At 42.1% G+C, this 19,020-nt stretch overlaps 1 protein-coding gene across 1 annotated transcript in view; it reads left to right on the top strand.

Annotated features, from left to right (window-relative positions):
* Scg3 (secretogranin III) overlaps positions 1-17,183 on the top strand; it is a 37,498-nt gene extending 20,315 nt beyond the window's left edge. The window contains exons 10-12 of the mRNA XM_051197966.1: positions 492-629; positions 9,852-9,932; positions 16,623-17,183. Coding sequence (XP_051053923.1) covers positions 492-629; positions 9,852-9,932; positions 16,623-16,741 — 338 coding nt within the window. The 3' untranslated portion in view covers positions 16,742-17,183. The remainder of the gene's footprint in view (positions 1-491; positions 630-9,851; positions 9,933-16,622) is intronic.
* The last annotated feature ends 1,837 nt before the right edge of the window (positions 17,184-19,020 follow it).

Here is a 19,020-nt window from a genome sequence, read left to right as displayed (position 1 = left end):
CTCCACAGAGAGGGAGGGAAGGAAAGAGGGAGGGAAGTCAGAAAAAATAGCCAGTTTTGATTGCACATGCCAGATATTCTGAAGGCTGAGGCAGGAGGATTGCTTGATCTAGGAGTTCCAGGATAACATAGTGAAAGCCAATCTCTAATATGATTATAATAATAATAAAGCAAGACAAACAGTCATTCTCTGATGACAGTATGGCAGAAGAAACAGTGCCCGAGCAAAATCTGGAGTGCTGGGAGTCTGGGGCCAGCTTCTTATTAACTCGTTGGGTGACCGTGAGCATCTCCTTCTTCGGGGGCCCTCAGTTTCCTCTTCTGTGAAATGAAGGTAGAGGGTTGGATTAGACACCCCACTGAGATCCCTTTCAGTTCAAAAACTATAGCATGCCCTCAAGCTGTATCTTTTCAATAAAGTTTGTTCTGCATTAAGAATTAAGGAGGATAGGAGCCAGTGTTATAAAACTACAGTGTGCTATCTGATCACAGTGCCTTCAGAGAAGAGTCAGGAAGAAACAGACAGCACCAAGGAAGAAGCCGCCAAGATGGAAAAGGAATATGGAACCCTGAAGGATTCTACAAAAGATGATAACTCCAACCTAGGAGGAAAGACAGATGAAGCCAAAGGTATGGATCTAACAGCTCTGGGTTGGCAATGAAGGTGGGGAAGCAGAATTCTTCAGCACTCAAGGAGGGCGATCCAAAATAAAGCCCCGCCACAGCACAATCTGCCTAGTTAAGATTCGCAGAGTGGGGTGGTCCAACATCATGCCCACGCAGTACAGTCAGTACAGTTAAGATTAGCATGTGACACCTTCTCTTGAATAACAGTCTTCTGGGGTGGCAAGTTGGTTTCATTCTTTAATGCATTGTTGTGCTTGGGAAGGGATATTCATGGTTGAGGGAATATTCATAGCCATTTATGTATTTTTAATGCTCAGTTTATGATCCTAATTGATTGAGCAATACTTTATTTATTTAGAAAAGAAAGGATTCATTGAGTTTACTATTCCACATTTTGATCCATAGTAATATTTACTGATTTAGAGTTTGGTTTAGTTGGTTTGGCTTAGTGCTTTGAGACTAGAACTTTCTGCACAACCCAGGCTGGCCTCAAACTCATAGCAACACCCCTGCCTTGGCCTCCAGTGTACTTGAATTACAGGCATGAGCAATATTTCCTTAAGCTGTTTCATCGTTTTCTAAATAACTACAATACAACTTACTCAGCCAAGTGGCTCAAGTATATGGGTTTAACAAGGCAAACTCCTTACTCAAGGAGTGATGAAACATGGAAATGCCTTTAAGAACTTGGTAATCACAAATAAGATGAATCAATTTGCCTTTAAAAAAAAATAGATGTTATCTGTGGCCTAAAAAATTCACATCTCAGGATTTTACAAACTTTCCCAGAAACTACCCTCCCTCTAGGAAAAGACCTTGATGGTACTGTAAGTTCAAAATTGTTAAATCTCATGGTTGGAGCAGGATATGGGTCCTGTGGTTTACTCATAGTTTGAGCCCCTTTTATTACAAGTTTCATAGTTGTGTCATAGGAAAATTATATCCCTATGTCTCAAGACACCTCGTTTGAAACATTGTGTCTTTATCAGAAGCTAGGCAGAGATGTTTGATCCTGCTTTACCTTTCTGTCCCTAGGAAATGTTGACTTCTTTGGTGTAATTAGAGCCCACTAGGTCTTACCAATGTAGTTTCATCTGGACATTTTATTCCTCAGGAAGAGAGGAGAGTGGATGTGGGTCAGTTGTCTCTGCTGGGGGAGGAGAGCTGACACTCAGCTAAGTTGTCATCTGAGAACACAGCACTGGGTCTTTATATGGGCTCTAGGAAACTTTCCATGGTAATGAGTAGGTGAGCTTTGCTTTCTCCTTGCCGTGCTATGATACATGATTATCTGCCCCTCATGCTTATGCCACAGCCCTTTAACATTTTTTACATTTATTTACTTACTTATTTATTTATCGTGTGTGTGCCCACGTGCATGTGTGTATGCAGTCTAACACTCATGCACTCACACACACATCACAGCACACATGGGTCATCAGAGGACAGCTTCTTCTCTCCTCCCACCGTGTGAGATTCAAAGATCAAACTCATAGGCTTGACAGAAGTGCCTTTACCTACTGAGCCATCTCACTGGCCCCATATTTGCTAACTTTTTTTTCAGTTTATTGAGACAGAGTATAACTATGTAGCCTTGGCTGGCCTGGAGCTTACTACATAGACCAGACTGTCCTCAAATTCACAAAGATCCACATGCCTCAGCCTATCCTTTGCTGAGATTAAAGGCTTGTACCACCATGCCTGACTGTTACTATTTTCTATTGTTTTTCCATTCTTGACAATTAGTGATGATTTGGGGGGGATGGCACGGTATGGCAATAGGAACCCCTTATTATTCTGCTGTTGTCTTCTTAGTACCCCATCTTTACTTTCTGCTAACAAGATATTCTAGATTCACTCCAGATTTTCTTTTCACAGGACTTGAAGCCAATTCTTCAAGGCATTCTGTTTCTTCCCTCTCTCCCTGTTTTCCTTCTCTTATTCCTTCATGTGCAAAGGGCACATTCCCCAGGAGCACAGCAACCACAAAGTCAGTCCTTTAACCTGCTTAGGCAGCATGCTGAGTGCTGAGATGACACCCTGTATTGCTGTGCAAGCATCCCCCGGAATGGTGTAACATCAGTCCTTTAACCTGCTCAGGCAGCATGCTGAGTGCTGAGATGATACCCTGTATTGCTGTGCAAGCATCCCCAGAAATGGTGTAATATATCTGTGCTTTTCTCTTTTTAAAGAAAACACAGTGGAAAAGGAGCATGAAGGAAAGGGTGAATACTGACCATGTAGAATGTGAGTGTGTGTTAGTCACCTTTCTCTCACTATAACAAAACACCTGAGATTCATAAAGAGAAAGGTTGGGATTTGGCTCACAGTTTGAGAGGATCCAGTCCATCATCTGTTGGTCTGGGTGCTTTGGGCTTGTGGTAGGAGGGGCACTGGCAGAGAAAAACTGTTACTTCATGGAAGGGAGAGAAGTTAGAGGCTGGAGTCCCACCATCCCCATTGAGTGTGTGAGTCCCCCACCTCCCCATCCTCCACTCCACCCCCGATTAAAGCTTCCACAACCAGCTATGGTGCCTGAACCTGAACCCAGGGGACATTCCAGATCCGCTCTGAAAAACAGCATTTGCAGACTGGTGCTAGTGACAGGCCTCACCAATGCCAATAATAGAGACTTGAGTCACCACACCTGGCACAAATTAATAGTACTTTTTACATGATGATTTTTGACTGGTAATGTTATTTGTATTAGTCAATAGTTATTTATAAATTCAGGAATATGCCAATAATGAAAAATTTATTCTAATTCTAACCATATCCAGAAACTTACTTAATTTTTCTCTAGAGACAAACAAAGGAATGTTGTTTAAAACATTCCATTATCTAAGTGCTGCTCTTTCTGCCAATTGGATGTCTACTTACTCTTAGTGTGTGAGTCACTGAAAATATTTAATTAATTGATTTATTCTTATGGGTCTGTGTGTGTGTGTGTGTGTGTGTGTGTGTGTGTGTGTGTGTGTGTGTGTGTGCAGTGTCTATAGAGGCCAGAAGAGGGCATCCAATACCAGGAACTAAAGTTACAGATGGTTATGAATCACCATCTGGATGCAGACAATGGACCTGAGTCCTCTGGAAGAGCAACCAATGCTCTCAACCACTGGGAAACCTCTCCAGCCCCTTGAAACTCTTTTGGTAACTCATTCAAGGGATGTAATGAGCATTGTAGAACATAGGCTCATTCCAGTGACACCATTTGCCATGTTGCTAACTAGATGATGGAATTAAGCTTGGAAAGGTGGCCTCTGAGGTTGCTTTCACCTGAACATCTTCTCATTTCTACCCCTTTTATAGAAGCCAGAAATAGCAGGCTATTTAATTCACAAACTGACAGTTCATTCAGATCCTCTTTTTTTTTTTTTTCCTTTTTGGTTTGGTTTTGGTTTTGGTTGTTCAAGACAGGGTTTCTCTGTATTGTTTTGGAGCCTGTCCTGGAACAAGCTATAGCTAGGTAAACCAGGCTGACCTTGAACTCACAGAGATCCACCTGCCTCTGTCTCCCACGTGAGACTAAAGGCATGTGCCACCAACGCCCGGCTCCAGATCCTCTTTCTTAAGCAACATAAGAACAGACAATTACATGCTTCCATATAAGTCCCAAGTCACTTTGTTAGATACTGGCAAAAACAGAGTCTGGTCTTCTCCTCTGAGCCAGCAAGTGAGATGGGAGCTCAGACAAACTCTGGAAGCTTCTATTGACTCACATTGCTGAAGGACATCAAAGGAAGTGTCTCCTCGTACATAAAAGCATGAATTGCCTTTCCAGAATCCACCCCCTAATTAACAAACCAGTAAAGCAAGATGTAAGAAATGAATTGATTAATGTAAGAACTGGTAGTCAGAGAACAGTAAAACTTGAACCCATGACCTCTGACTCCTAATCCAGGGCCTCCCGGTGCTTACAACAGCATTTTATGGGTATTTAAAATACTGGCCCTGTGGAGAAATAATATTCTTCCTCCTCCCCCTCCTTTTCTTTCTTCCCTCTTTACTCCTCATCCTCCTTCTTTTCTTTTTTCTTAAGATTTATTTATTTATTATGAATACAACATTCTGCCTCCATGTATGCCTGCAGGCCAGAAGAGGGCACCAGATCTCATAGATGGTTATGGGAATTGAACTCAAGATCTCTGGAAGAGCAGCCAGTGCTCTTAACCTCTGAGCCATCTCTCCAGTTCCTCCTCCTCCTTTTCTTCTTTTCCCATGATGGCATCTTGCCTATCCCTAGCTGGCCTCAGACTCCCTATGTATCTGAGGATGACCTTGAACTCCTGAGCACTGGGATTACAGTAATGCATCACCATTTCAAAGCATGCAGCGCTAGGGATCAAACCCGGGCTTCAGGCATCCTAGGCATGAACTCAACCAACTGACTTAGGTTCTCTATGAGTGGCTTTGTGACCCTTCTTGGTGTTTGTGCCAGTTGCCTTGATATGTGCAATTAAAAACTGTAGTCATGTAATATTGACATGAATTTAAACATTACATGAAACGAGTCTTTATAAATATTTGGGTTTATCATTTATTTCTTTATTTGATGGGGGCAGCACACCCTATAGCAGGTACATTGAGGTCAAAGGATAATTTTCAGGAGTCAGTTCTCACCTTCCACCATGTGGGTTGGGGGCTGGAACGCAGATCATTAGACTTGACAGCAAGTACACTTCCTTGCTGTCCCATTTTCTTTTGGACGGGGTGCTTTTTGTTGTTGTTGTTTTTTTTTGTTGTTGTTGTTGTTGTTGTTGTAAATGTTCTTGAAGCGTTGATGTCTTTAGGGTCTGTGGTACTTGATAGATTCACCATATGGATTTCTACACTTTTGTTCAGAACAGGAAGAGGTCAGGGTAGCATATCAGGGCCAACAAGGCCATGTGTAAGAAGGGCTATTTCTCTTCTAGCACTGAGGACCAGAACAGGCCTGCATCCTGACTCTGGCTGTCTTCCATCCACTTCAGCATGTGTTTCAAGGCTCATGCCATATTACCTCAGCCATGAGCTATTTTTTTCCAAAGACTGCTGAAATAAATTGGAAAAAATAGCCCAGCGTTCCAAAGTGGACTCCCATGGGCTTTCAGAGCACACTGCATAAATAAAAGATTTGCTTTACAGCTCAGGGGAGAGAAAATGTAAATAAAAGCCAGCTGCTCCTCTCCAGGAGCAGAGGGACACCGGACTTCATCCCTGCTTTTAGCCATCCCCAGGAAATGTGTGGAGTACCAGTGGTGTTGCCTGCCAGACCTTGCCACACTCTAGAATCCACTCAGAGTTATTTATTCAGAGGCTGATGCTTGATTCCTTACCCCTAGATAAGTGTTAATTTTCAGAGTTTGTCAGTGGGCATCAAAGGCTTAGACACTGAGGAGGCTGAAGTGCTGATCTGTCGTTTTATTTTCCATCAGTTGAGAGCTGTCCAGTTATCACAGGTGAATAAAGAGAGGCATGGGGCCTCAGCAGCTCGGAGCACTGGCTGCTCTTCCTGAATACCCGGGTTCCATTCCCAGCGCCCGCATGGCAGTGCATAGCCATCCTGTAACTCCAGTTCCAATTAATCCCGTGTCCTCTTTTGGCCTCCAGGAGCAGCAGGCCCACAGTTCACTTATAAACATGGAGAAAATACACATAAAATAAAAAATAATAAATCATTAAATGAGAAGGGGCACATAGATGATATACATAAAAATTAATAAATCTTTACATGGGGAAGGCACGAAGGTAAAGAATGTGTGCTGTGTTTTTTAAGGCAGGGTCTCACTGTGAAGCCCTGTCAGTCCTGAAACTCAATGTGTTGACCAGTCTGACCTCACATTCAGGTTCTGCCCCTGCCTCTGCCCCTCTGCCCCTCTGCTCTCTGTCCCTCTACTCCTCTGCTCCTCTGCCTCAAATGCTGGGATTAAAGTTATGAGCTCCCATCCCCTCCAGGCCAGGATCTTTTATACCCTAGGCTGGTTTTGAACTCAGTAGGTAGCTGAAGATGACCTTGAACTCTAGATCCTCCTGCCTGTGCCTCCCAAGTGCTAAGATTACAGGCATAGATTAACAAACCTGGTTTGTGTGATGCTGAGGCTAGAACCTGAGACCTTGTACATGCTAGGCAAACCATCTGAACTGATCTACATTCCATTCTCAGGCACTCAAAAGAGTTTTAACCTGCCTGATTTAGCATTTTAATGTAGTATTTAAATAGAGAGTAAGCATTAATTTTCTTTTTCTCACATAAGATTTCCACACTGCAATATGATATCAAAGATTAGATTTTCAGAAGAAGGCTTTAAACTATTTTTTAATTATTTAAAGAAAAATATATTAAGATACTCAAAAGTTTCAGAAGTCCTAATTATCTAATTTCTAATGATAAATTGTTATCTATTTATTAAAATAAATCATATGAAGTTTGCTAACTTGATTTAAGCTCTTTACAAGAAAAATTAAATTTGAAGTAGCCTAAACTGCATTAAGATTTCTTTCCTTGTTCAAAATGCCTCCTCTAAGTAAATTGTTTTGAAATAGAAATCACTATATTACTAAATACAGAAGGAAACTTGGTGGCTCATACCATAATCCCAATACACAGAAGGCAGAGGCAGGAGGAGAGCTTCAAGTTGGAGACCAACCTTGTCTATGTAGAAAGTTCCAGAACAATCAGGAATCATGGAGAGACATAGTCTCAAATAAATTAATAAGCACATTTACCAAATCCTGTTGGTCAATTCCCCAACAAGTAACAAACAGTGACAATGTCAATGTAGATTGTACTGGACTATTAACACTAACCAGGCACATTGCTTTGTGATTGTTCTGACTCTTTAATTTGTTTAAATGCATTTTTGTTTATGAGAGAGGGGGCATGGGCATGTTGTGGAGATCAGAGGAGAATTTTCAAGCACCAGTTCTCTCCTTTCCACTTCACATGGGTTCTCGAGATGGAACTCGGGCCATCAGTTTTTGAAGCAAGTGTTTATAACCCACTGAGCCATCTTGCCAGCCCCATCCTCTGACATTCACAAAAACAAGCCGTTGAAACCAAAGCCACTCCTGCATAGGTGAAGACAGTGAATAGGGGCTGAAAGTTGTGGCAAATCTCTTTTTTATTGTCAATTTATCCCTTTCCATAGAAGTTTCTCAGCACTTCATTGGGAACCTGATAGCATGAGGTCATACTAATGAAGTCTGCATGGGCTTCAGGCCAGGAAGAAAGCTGTTCAGAGAGCCCTCTTAAATGCGGCTGTGGAATCGAGAACTCTGGCAGATCTTAAGGCAGTGATACATTGCACATGGACTGTCATCAGATTCCCCAAGCTCAGTCCTGGCTCTACAACTAACTAGCCGTATTTATATATCATGTTGCCTTACTCTCTGTGCCTCAGCTTCATATGTGAAATAAGTGATGATGATAATAGGCTGCCTCAAAAAAAGTTGTTGAGGGAGAAGAGTAGATGAGAATGCATTTGAAGCAGAAAGAACAGCCTGAGGCACATGGTAAGCACATGGCCCAGCAAGATCAGAAAACAGAGCCCTATGCAGTCACTAGTGGCATCAGGACACTAAGTGGCCACAGACTGATGTCATTGCCACACTGCAGTTGGCAGACAGCACTTCTACAGAGGCTCTGAACTTTGAAGGTCTCTACTGTTAGATGAAAGAGAGAAAGGGACTCTACCTGGTGTCTTGCTACATGCACTTTGAACATGGAGAATTCATCTGGTGAAAGATGATAGATGTCTTCAGGGCAGAACAAGCTATATCATTGTCTGTGTCTGAAGGTGGGATCTGGTCTTTCAGATGATGCTCATATGAGAAACCAAGCAGCTCACAGGCCAAATTCCAGTGCTAGAATGTTTTGGCTAAGGCCTGCACTTCCCTGCACTTCTGATTCCTCATTTTGAAGATAATAATACCTACTCCCAGACCAATGCCAGCGGTATCCCAGAGCCGGTGCTCAGTTAGACTGGAAACCTCAGCCAAGAGTTGTATATATACTTTTATATTCAGCAAATCGGTATATCTGAAGGAGTTTTATTAGAGTTGGTTCAGAACTTCAGTACCCTGAAAAAGAAAGAAAAAAAGAAAAAAGACCTGATCTCACTTTTCATCTGAGTGTTGATCTAGACCCTCTCAAAACTTGGCTTAGAGATGTGAGACTTACTGTAGCTAGAGATTTTGAATCCTCAACAAATAGAGATGGTAAACACCTGCTGTTCTAATTCATCCCTGGACTTTAGACTGCTCCTCGAAAGAGTCATCCCTAGCCTGAAATCACCCAGTCTAAGACTCATGGGGACCCATCTGTCTGGAAAAATGGAGTTGAAATGTCTAAGCAGAGACTGGGAGATGGCCCAAGGTTAAGAGCACATAGTGCCCTCACAGAGAACCTAAGTTCAGTTCCCAGCACCCATGTCAGATGACTCAGAACTGCCTGAAGTCCAGCCTCAGGGAATCTGATGCCCTCTTCTGGCCTCCATGTACACCTGCCTGAATTCACACATGCACATACCTGTACACAGATACACACAAATGCACACAGTTAAAAATAAGATAAATCTTTTTTTTTTTTAAGCCTAAGCAGACATTGAACTAAATTTATGTGTGGTGTCACTAACCATCCTTGACACTTACAACACAGTCTGTGTCTGGAATCTTACCCACAAGTGTTCTCTTTGAAAACTTCCTACACACCAGGAGGTGGTGGTGCACGCCTTTAGCACTCAGGCATCAAGAGCAGGTGGATCTGTCTCTGTGATTTCGAGGCCAACTTGGTCTACAGAGTGAATTCCAGGACAGCCAAGGATGTCACACAGAGAAACCCTGTCTCGAGAGAAAGAGAGCAAGACAGACAGACAGAGAGAGAGAAAGGAAAGGAAGGAAGAGTAGAAAGAAAGAGAGAGAGGGAGGTAGGAAGGAAGGAAGGAAGGAAAGAAGGAATGAAGGGAGGGAGGTAGGAAGAAAGGAAGGAAGGAAAGAAGGAATGAAGGGAGGGAGGGAGGAAGAAAGGAAGGAAGGAAAGAAGGAATGAAGGGAGGGAGGGAGGGAGGAAAAGAAAGAAAACTCCCTACACATGAGCACACATGTATAGAAACATGAACACTACTTAGCTGTTAATCCACCTATCAATTGCTCTACAAGTTCAGGTTTTATGGTTTTGAACATTGCTGTACCTTGAAGAAGAGATATGGTGCAGTTTTATGTTTGATCTGACTCTCCTGCCTTTTCCAGGGAAAACAGAAGCCTATTTGGAAGCCATTAGAAAAAACATCGAATGGTTGAAGAAACACAACAAAAAAGGAAACAAAGAAGGTAGGGGCTTGCTGTGGTTGTACATCACAAACTTCACCCACTTTCCCAGGGTTCTTTCTATACTGCAATCCATAAAGTCAAACTGACTGAGTTAAAGTCTCTCAAACTCAGACTCTAAGATGTCAAGGGGGATATAACCCCCCACACACTTCTCTTTCAGTTTTTGTTTGTTTGTGTTTGTTTTTAGGTTTTTGTTTTGTTATCATACATACACAAGAATAATTTTGTTTGCTTGTTTGTCTTGTTTTTGAGACAAGGTCTCACTGTATACCCTTGGCTAGCCTGTAACTTTCTATGTAGACCAGTCTGTCCTCAAACTCACAGTTTCACCTGCTTCTGCATCCCTAGCTCAGAAAGTAAAAGCCCAAGTCACTGGTTTTATTATGGAATTTTCATAATACACACACACACACACACACACACACACACACACACACACGAGTAAAAGAAATGCACAAGAATTAAAATCAAGAATCTGCATCTAAAAGAAGAGCAGCATAATATTTACCTTTCTGGTCTGATTTACTTCACATAACATAGTTATCTCCATTTCCATTCACTTTCCTGCAAATCTCATAATTTCACTTTTCATTATAGCTGAATAAAATGTCATCATGTATAAGAACCACATTTCTTTATCTGCTCATCTGTGGATAAGCATCTAGGCTGATTATACTTTTTAGCTGCCATGACTGGTACAGCAGTAAACCTGACTGTATACATAACCCTTTTGCAGGACTTAGGACCACCACATGACCCATTTATACCACTTGGGTTTATATTCAAAGACTTCACTTGCAGGGTTTTTTTGTTTGTTTGTTTGTTTGTTTGTTGTTGTTTTTCTTTTTGTTTTGTTTTGAGAAAGCACTGTGTTTTGAGAAAGCAGCAGCTCATGTTTCCATAGTGATGCATGAGAACACACTTCCCCAGCATCCTCAACATTTGTTGTTTTCTTTGTTAGCCACTCTGACTGGGGTGAGATAGTTAAGAATGTGGAACAAATTGTCAAGTATTCATTGGCCATTTGTGCTTCTCTTTTTAAGAATTGCCTGGTTGGATCTCTGTGAGTTCGAGGACAGCCTGATCTAAGTAGTGAGTTCCCAGATAGCCAGAGCTAAACAATAGAACACTTACAAAAAAAAAAAAAAAAAACAAAACAAAACAAAAAACAAAAACCTGCCTGTTTCATCCATTTGTCCATTTATTGACTGGATTTTGATTTGTGTAGGTGCATTTAGATATGTATACATGTAAGGAGGCCAGAGGTTGTACAAGTGTCTTCCTCAATTGCATTTTATTTTTTTATTATATTTGGGGAGGAGGATGCATGCATGCCATGGCAGGTCTCTAGAGATCAGAGGACAGCTTGCAGGAGTCAGTTCTCTCCTTCTACCATGTAATCCTGGGGATCAAACTCAAGTTGCCAAGCTTGTCAGAAGCACCCTTACCTGCTGAGCCATCTCCCTGGCCCTCGATGTTATTTTTCGAGATAGAGTCACTCACTGGACCTGAAGCTAGCCATTGGCAAGATTGGTGGGTCAGTGAGCTTCAAGAATCTGCCTATTTTAGCCAGGAATGGTGGTGTACACCTTTAATCCCAGGATTTGAGAGGCAGAGACAGGTGGATCTCAGTGAGCTCAAAGTCAGCCTGATCAGCCAGAGCCACATAGTGGGGAAAAAAATCTGCCTATTTCTACCCCCACCCCAGCACTGAATTTATGGATGTGCTCTACCACACCCAATTTTTCAACTTGGCGCTGGAGCTCTGAACTCAGGTCCTTGTGCTTGCATGGAAGCATTTTACCAACTGAGTCATCTCCCCAGCAACCATGATTTAGACCTTTGGTGTTTAGCTTTTGTAGCTCTTTATATAGTCTAGATATTAACTTCCTGTCTGGTGTATAATTGACAAAGATTTCCTCCGTTCTGTCTCTTCACTGACTACTTCCTATAAGCTTTTTTATCCCATTTGTCATGTCCTGGAGGTGTTTCCTGTAACACTGGGATCCTTTCAGAAAGTTCTTGCATATGTCTATATCTGGAAATGCCTTTGCTGTTTTTCTCTGGCAGTTTCAATGCTTTGGGTCTTGTATTAAGATCCTTGAACTGGGATTAGAGAGGTGATTCAGTAATTTAAAGTACTTGCTGCTCTTGCAGAGGACCCAGGTTCAATTCCTAGCACCTCAATGCCAGCTCCCAACTGTTTATAACTGCATCCCAGAGGATCCAGTGACCTCCAGCAGCACAGACCCACATGCAGGCAAAACGGCCACACACATAAAATAGTTACAGTAAAAGTTGTTTTTTGTTGTTGTTGTTGTTTTGTTTTGTTTTAGAAAAAGATCTTCTATCGTTTTGAATTGATGTTTGTGCAAGATTAGAGGTGTACTTATAATTTCATTCTTCTGTGGAAATCCAGTGTTTTCACCACTATTTGTTGAAGAGGTTATCTATTCCCCCAATGTACATTTTGGATGCCTTTGTCAAAAATTAGGTGGGATTTATATCTGGTCCTCTATTCTATCTGTCTACATCTCTCTTTTTGTACTGGTACCACACTGTGTTTGTTAGTATGGCCCTGCAGTATAATTTGAGGTCAGCATTTGGTCTTTTGGCTTGTTATTTGGGGTCTTTTGAGTTTCCCTATGAAGTTTAAGATTTTTCTCTAGATCTGTGAGGAATGCCATTGAAATCTGATGGGGGTTACTTTGACTGTAACTCTGGGTAATATAGTCATTTTCAAAATAGTAATTCTTCCAGGCTATGAGCATGAAACATCTTCCACCTGATTTCTTTCGCTTCCTTGGTTAGGCAAAGTGTCTGTGGCTGACCTGAAAGCATGTAGACCAGGCTGCCCTTGAACTTAGAGATCTGCTTGCCCTCCCTTTGCAGCGCTGACATTGAAGGTGTGCGCCTCCATGCTTGCTTGGTGGCTTTTGCCTCATCGGTCTTTTGAAACTGTTATGAATTGGGATGTTGCTCTAATTTCTTTCTCAGTAAGTTTGTTACTATTTTACAGAAATTTTGCTGCTTTTTGCATGCTAATCTTGTACCCTGCTACTTTGCTGAAGTACATTGGAGTATTTATGGTCTTTTCGATGTAGGATCATGTCTTCTGATGAAATAGGGATAATTTCACTTCTATCTTTTCTATTTTTGTTGCTTTTCTTTCTTTATCCTGATTTATTGTTCAAACCATGACTTTAAACACTATATTGAATAAAAGTGAGCCAGGTGGTGGGGGGCATTTGCCTTAAATCCCATCATTCAGAATTCAGAGGCAGATGGATCTCTGTGAGTTCAAGGCCAGCCTGGTCTACAGAGCAAGTTCCAGGACAGTCTCCAAAGTTACACAGAGAAATCCTGTCTTGGAAAAAAAAAAAAAGTAGATAGAATGTTCACCTTATGTCACTATAGATAATAGAAGAAATGTTTTCAGGTTTTTTCTCTATTTAGTTTTTAATAGTTTTAATTTATTTAGTTTTAATAGTTTCTCTATTTAGTATTTAGTATAAGGTTGGCTATAGGTTTGGAATGTATATTTCTATTGTGCTGTGATATGAAACCTCACTTCTTTTTTTTTCAAATCAGTTTTTCAAAGCATTTTTTTTATTTCATTATGAAAAATATCAAGTAAAGACAAAATGAATATAATATCCCCATGTATAAACATCTATTCGGCCTATTTGTTTATCCTGATCCTTATTTAACTGTGTTACCCATGTTTCCAGCATCCTTCTTGAGTAGGGATCTGATTTTGACACTTTGCCTACCCTGTCTTACCTGCCCCAGCTTTCTTCAAGGGTTATCATTATCATTGTTATTTGTTTTCATTTGTTTGTTTTGAGACAGGCTTTCACTCTGTATACCAGGATGTTATGAAAATCACAGCAATCCCCTGCCTCAGCCTCCTCAGTGCTGGAATGACAGGTGTGAGACACCTCACCTGGATCTTAGAATATTTTAAATGGGTATTTTCTGAGTACATATTGGGTATATTCTGTGGTCACAATAGCAGTCCCTCACTTACATAAAACAAACTTAAGAACCAGACCCTGTTCAAAGTTCCAGAAATGCACAGGACAAGAAGATGCAGCAACCACACACACACACACACACATACACACTCACGGGGGGGGGGGGGCAGTTTACCCTATCATGCCCTGGTTGGACCTACTCAGTATTATCCTCCATAGGCATAGGAACACTGGGGAGCCCAGAGAATAGGGTGGGTGATCTTGGCAACACAGACAGTTGGGGAAAGGGCTGCAGAGAGGAAGAATCTCCTACGGAGGGAAAAGTGATAGGTGCAACTATTAAGTGGGCAAGGAGACTGTTGTGTTCCAGAAACTGGAGCTGTATTTCCCCAGGGAACCTGCATGTCTGTGGAGGGGCAGCAGCCAGGTAGGTGTAGGCAGTCAGGCCAGGAAGCGGTTTGTAAGCTCCACAGTGGAGGAACCTGAATTAGAAGCTGATTTGTTTTTAAAAGAAAAGCATTCAGCAGTTGTGTGGTTACAGATTGAAAATAAGGCCCTGGAGAGCTAGAGGCCAAGATCTGTAGCAGAAACACGAGGCAAGGAAAGATGAGGCAGAAACGTGAGCAAGCAGAGGAAATGAAGAGGAGAAGCCCGTGGGCTGTGAGGAGAGTGAGCAGTCCAGAGTGATTCCAGGTGTTCAGCCAGTGCAGCTGCAGAGCAAATTCTCTTAAACTTCGGATGCCTCTCACGCTTTAGAATCATTCAGATCACAGGCGATCTCCCAAGTATCTGTGTGCCACTCGGAATATGACAAGTGTGCTATTAGGGGACTTTGCCATTGTGCAACATCATAAACGCAACAAACACAAACCTAGTACAGACCAGTCACTCCAGGTGACTTCTTGATACAGTCCAGTGATGCACTGAGTCTGGTATGGGAGCTCACAACCTGTCATCCTAGCATTTGGGAACCTGAGGCAAGGGGATCACCATGAGTTCAAGGCCAGATTAGGCTACAATAGTGAGTTTAAGACAGTCCTGAATACCAGTCATGTGTGACCCTGCTCAAAACAAACAACAACAACAAAATAGCTGGGAATATAGCTTAGTGCTAGCTTCTGGCATATAGAAGGCCCTGGATTTAGTCACCAGTACCACAAGACAGACAAACAAGTGAATAAACAAATAAAGGAGTGGGACAAAGGAAGTGCTCATTCAAAAGATGTGCAGACAGACAGACAGACAGAAAGAGGCTAGCCAACATCAACCTCTGGCCTCCACATGCACGTACATATGTACACCCACACATGTTTCCACACACATGCATATACATGTGGACACATATAAAACAACTTACACAAACAGTATTTCATCAACTCCAGCATTGTTTTAAAATGCATCATTTCCTGTATCACTAAAGCCAATCAAGGACTTCAGAAACTCAGAAAGTTAAAATGTTCCTTAGTATCAAAGAAATCCATCATGTATCAAACTGCACTGGAAAGCAGGTGCAATTGCAGACACACCGATTTGGAGTGTTTACAGCACTTCTCGTTCACATTTGCATCAGTCTTTCGGTCACAGCCAGCGCTGTGCTGTTCCCATCCACTCCCATTGCAGAGTGACCACCCCAGTGTAGCTTCAAACCATGGGTTTGAAGAGGGAAGAGGCTGTAAGAAAACTTCACAGAGAGGATGTTGATGTTGTCTCACCTGCCTTCTTTTGCTGCCAAGAAGTAAGGCCACCATGCGGTAAACAGTGAGTTCTGCTTGTCATGCGTGGGGTGACTCTCAATGCCTATGGAGGCCTAGGTGCTAGGGTCATGCCATGACTGCAGCTGTGTAGACAGAGCAACTTACTGAGTTCTGACCTTCAGCCTCTCTGCTGTTTCCCTGTCTGTCGGGGGCCTAGATGACCTGAATCTCCTTCTAAAACACAAGAAAGGAAAATTGACGTAGAGGGGTTATGAGGATGATAACGAAACTTTATATAACTTTGTAGTGTTTACTTTCTGTTAATGTAATGTTATGTAATGTAATGTTAAAATACCATGACCAAATGTAGCTAATAGAAGGAGCTGATTTGAGCTTCCAGCCCCAAAGAAAGAGCTCTCATGGCAAGAGATGCATGGCAGCAGACAGCTAAAGCAGGAAACTGACACATATGACAAGGCTATCAACACCCAAAGCCTACCCGCAGTGACGAACTCTCTAGCAAGGCTACTTCTCCTAAGAGTTGGGTAATCAATCTAAGCCCCCACCAACTGGGAACCAAATGTTAAACAAGAGCTTATGGTGGACATTTATTGTTCAAACCGCCTCTTGGCTTTAGTTTTTCTTCTTCTTTTTTTTTTTTTTTTTTTTTTTGTTTGTTTGTTTTTTGTTTTTTGTTTTGTTTTGGAGACAGGGTTTCTCTGTGTAGCTTTGGAGGCTGTCCTAGAACTAGCTCTTGTAGACCAGGCTAGTCTTGAACTCACTGAGATCCACCTGCCTCTGTCTCCCGAGTGCTGGGATTAAAGGCGTGCACCACCAGTGCCCCAAAAACACTTTAAACCGCACTTTAAATGGCCCAAACCCAGAACATCATGTCCTCCATTGTGACAGTCAAGGCTAGAAATTCACTTAGTACACAAAATGTCTTTTGATGACAAACACTATGTTGGGTTTTCTTTTTTGCTGATCTTTGCTCACAATACTGTAATAATGTTTTCTAGACTATGACCTTTCAAAGATGAGGGACTTTATCAACCAGCAAGCTGACGCTTACGTGGAGAAAGGCATCCTCGATAAGGAAGAAGCCAAGGCCATCAAGCGTATCTACAGCAGCCTGTGAAGACGGCAGGCAGCCTGAGCCTCTCAACTGTTCCAGCAAAAACAATATAGCTTCAAAACTAATTTGGCAGTTAAAGATTTACTGGCCCAGGAGCATTAGAATGTGCTGAATTTATAGTAGTTAACCCCTTAGAAATGGGTAAAATAGAGCTCTCTTGCCATAAATACATTATGAAAAGTGTACATCTGCTGAGATTTTTGTATATAGCATCCGTATTTCCTCTTGGATTTACACTTTATACTCAGAGATGTGCTGCTCTGGAAAAGCCTCTAATGGGTTGAACATAAATCTGAACCTTCTTCCCCTGTCTTAAGCTCCCTGAAGATCTGAGAAATCCTATTTCAAGGCATGCTGGACACCTGAGCACCTTGAATGTGTGTTACATGATGTTTCCACAAGCGGTTCTCTGTTGGGCATTGAAATAAACCCACATTTCTTCATAGCCTTGATGCTCTGAGAAACAGCAGCTTCTTTTTTTTTTAAAGAATGGTTTCAACTGAAATAGAATTATATCATTTTCCTCCCTCCCTTTCCTCCCTCTAGCCCAGTGCTTGGGCCCTTTAATGCAGTTCTTCATGTGGTGACCCTCCAAGCATAAAATTATTTCTGATGCTACTTCATAACTGCAATCTTGCTACTGTTATAAATCATAATGTAAATATATGCTATCCTACTGGTCTTTGGCAAGCCCTGTGAAAGGGTCATTTGACTCCCAAAGAGGTCAACACCCACAGACTGAGACTGCTCTAGTCCCTTCCCTGTTCCCCATACTCAGATAACAAAACATCAGCTTTTTGGGCTGCCCTTTTTAATCAACTCTCTGTTAGACACAATGACACAAAAAGGAGGTTGAAAATGGGTACAAGAGTCACTGAGAATAGCAGTGAGGGTACAGCTGGGAATATAGCAATGGCAAAATGCTTGCATAAAGGCCTGGATTTAATCCTCAGCACCGCGCACGCGCGCACACACACATACATGCACACAATCATATACATGAACATATAAATGACTTACATAAATACACACACACACACACACACAGCTGAATTTACCAACGATTTACTCCCTACTTGTATGTTGCTTTTTCTTACTTTTTTGAGTTTTCAGAAACTTATTGCTCACTCAATAGGGATGAATATTTATAGTCAAGAAGCCAAAGGAGGTCACACACTGTTCAAAAGCAAAGTCAACATCCATGCTCCATTCCAGTCATCTAAACTGGACTTGACAGTTATCTTGCCAGAGGTCAAAAACCAGGCAGCATGGCAGAAACAGAGGTAAAAAAAAAAAAAAAAAAAAATCACTGGGAGGAAAACGTTATGACCTTTAGGTTCCTGCAACTTGCTTGCCACCATCACAAGCACAAGACTGAAAGCAACCACATAGCCCAGTGGTCCTCTTGGGATGCTGGAACTCCCAAGTCAAAAATGGCAATACATTACTGTGTAAAATAATTGCATAAATATGTTTATACATACTTGCCTGGATCCATAAACATAACAGGCTTTGTGAATTAGCTGTCCTTGCTTCTGGTGACCTGCTGGGCCTATGCTGTGTTCTGACCACACCCATACTCACCATTACACTGGGTTTTCATGCATAGAAGACAGTTCTTCTTGGAGAGCTAGGGAGGCAAACAAAACACAAAGCCTGCCAGGAACACAAACTAATCTCTCCTTGTGTTCTAGCAAGCCAAGGACCCAGCCACTGGTGAGTGTGGAGACAGAGTTCGAAACGCCTTTGCCCAAACTGCATTTACCAAAGCACAGTGACTCAAACTGTTAAAATGAATCATTCATGTTAACTCAACTGACTCTGCCTTGGTCATGTCACATACCTGCTTCTACCTCAGATAGGAAACCGGTTCAGGCTGGATCATCTTATCCCCTCACAAAGTATCTATGCAGGGTGTTTTTAAGTAAGGAATGAGTTTCTTTTATTGTAGTCTTCATTACTGCCTCTTGGTAACAGAGACAGAAGGAGCACGTGTGACCCTATTTTATAAACAAGAGCATTCTTTCATAAAGGGACCGAGGGCACTGGATACGCTCAAGTTCATGGGGTCAACAGGTGGCGACACTGGGGAGAAGTCAGGTTTGAAAAAAATCTAGGTCCTGTCTACTGTGATGCCATGCCCTGGCGCTTCAGTATTCTCTCCATGAGGCAGGAGCAGGAGGAACTCACATCTGAGGCAAGGCAGAGCTACACAGCAAGACCCGTCATGGAAGAAAAACAAACAGAAATGGCGAGCCGTGGTGACAAAAGGCGTAATCCCA

The sequence above is a fragment of the Phodopus roborovskii genome, unplaced genomic scaffold, assembly GCF_943737965.1.
Source record: "Phodopus roborovskii unplaced genomic scaffold, PHOROB, whole genome shotgun sequence".
Lineage (NCBI taxonomy): Eukaryota > Metazoa > Chordata > Mammalia > Rodentia > Cricetidae > Phodopus > Phodopus roborovskii.
This window is presented reverse-complemented; position numbering and strand designations above follow the sequence as displayed.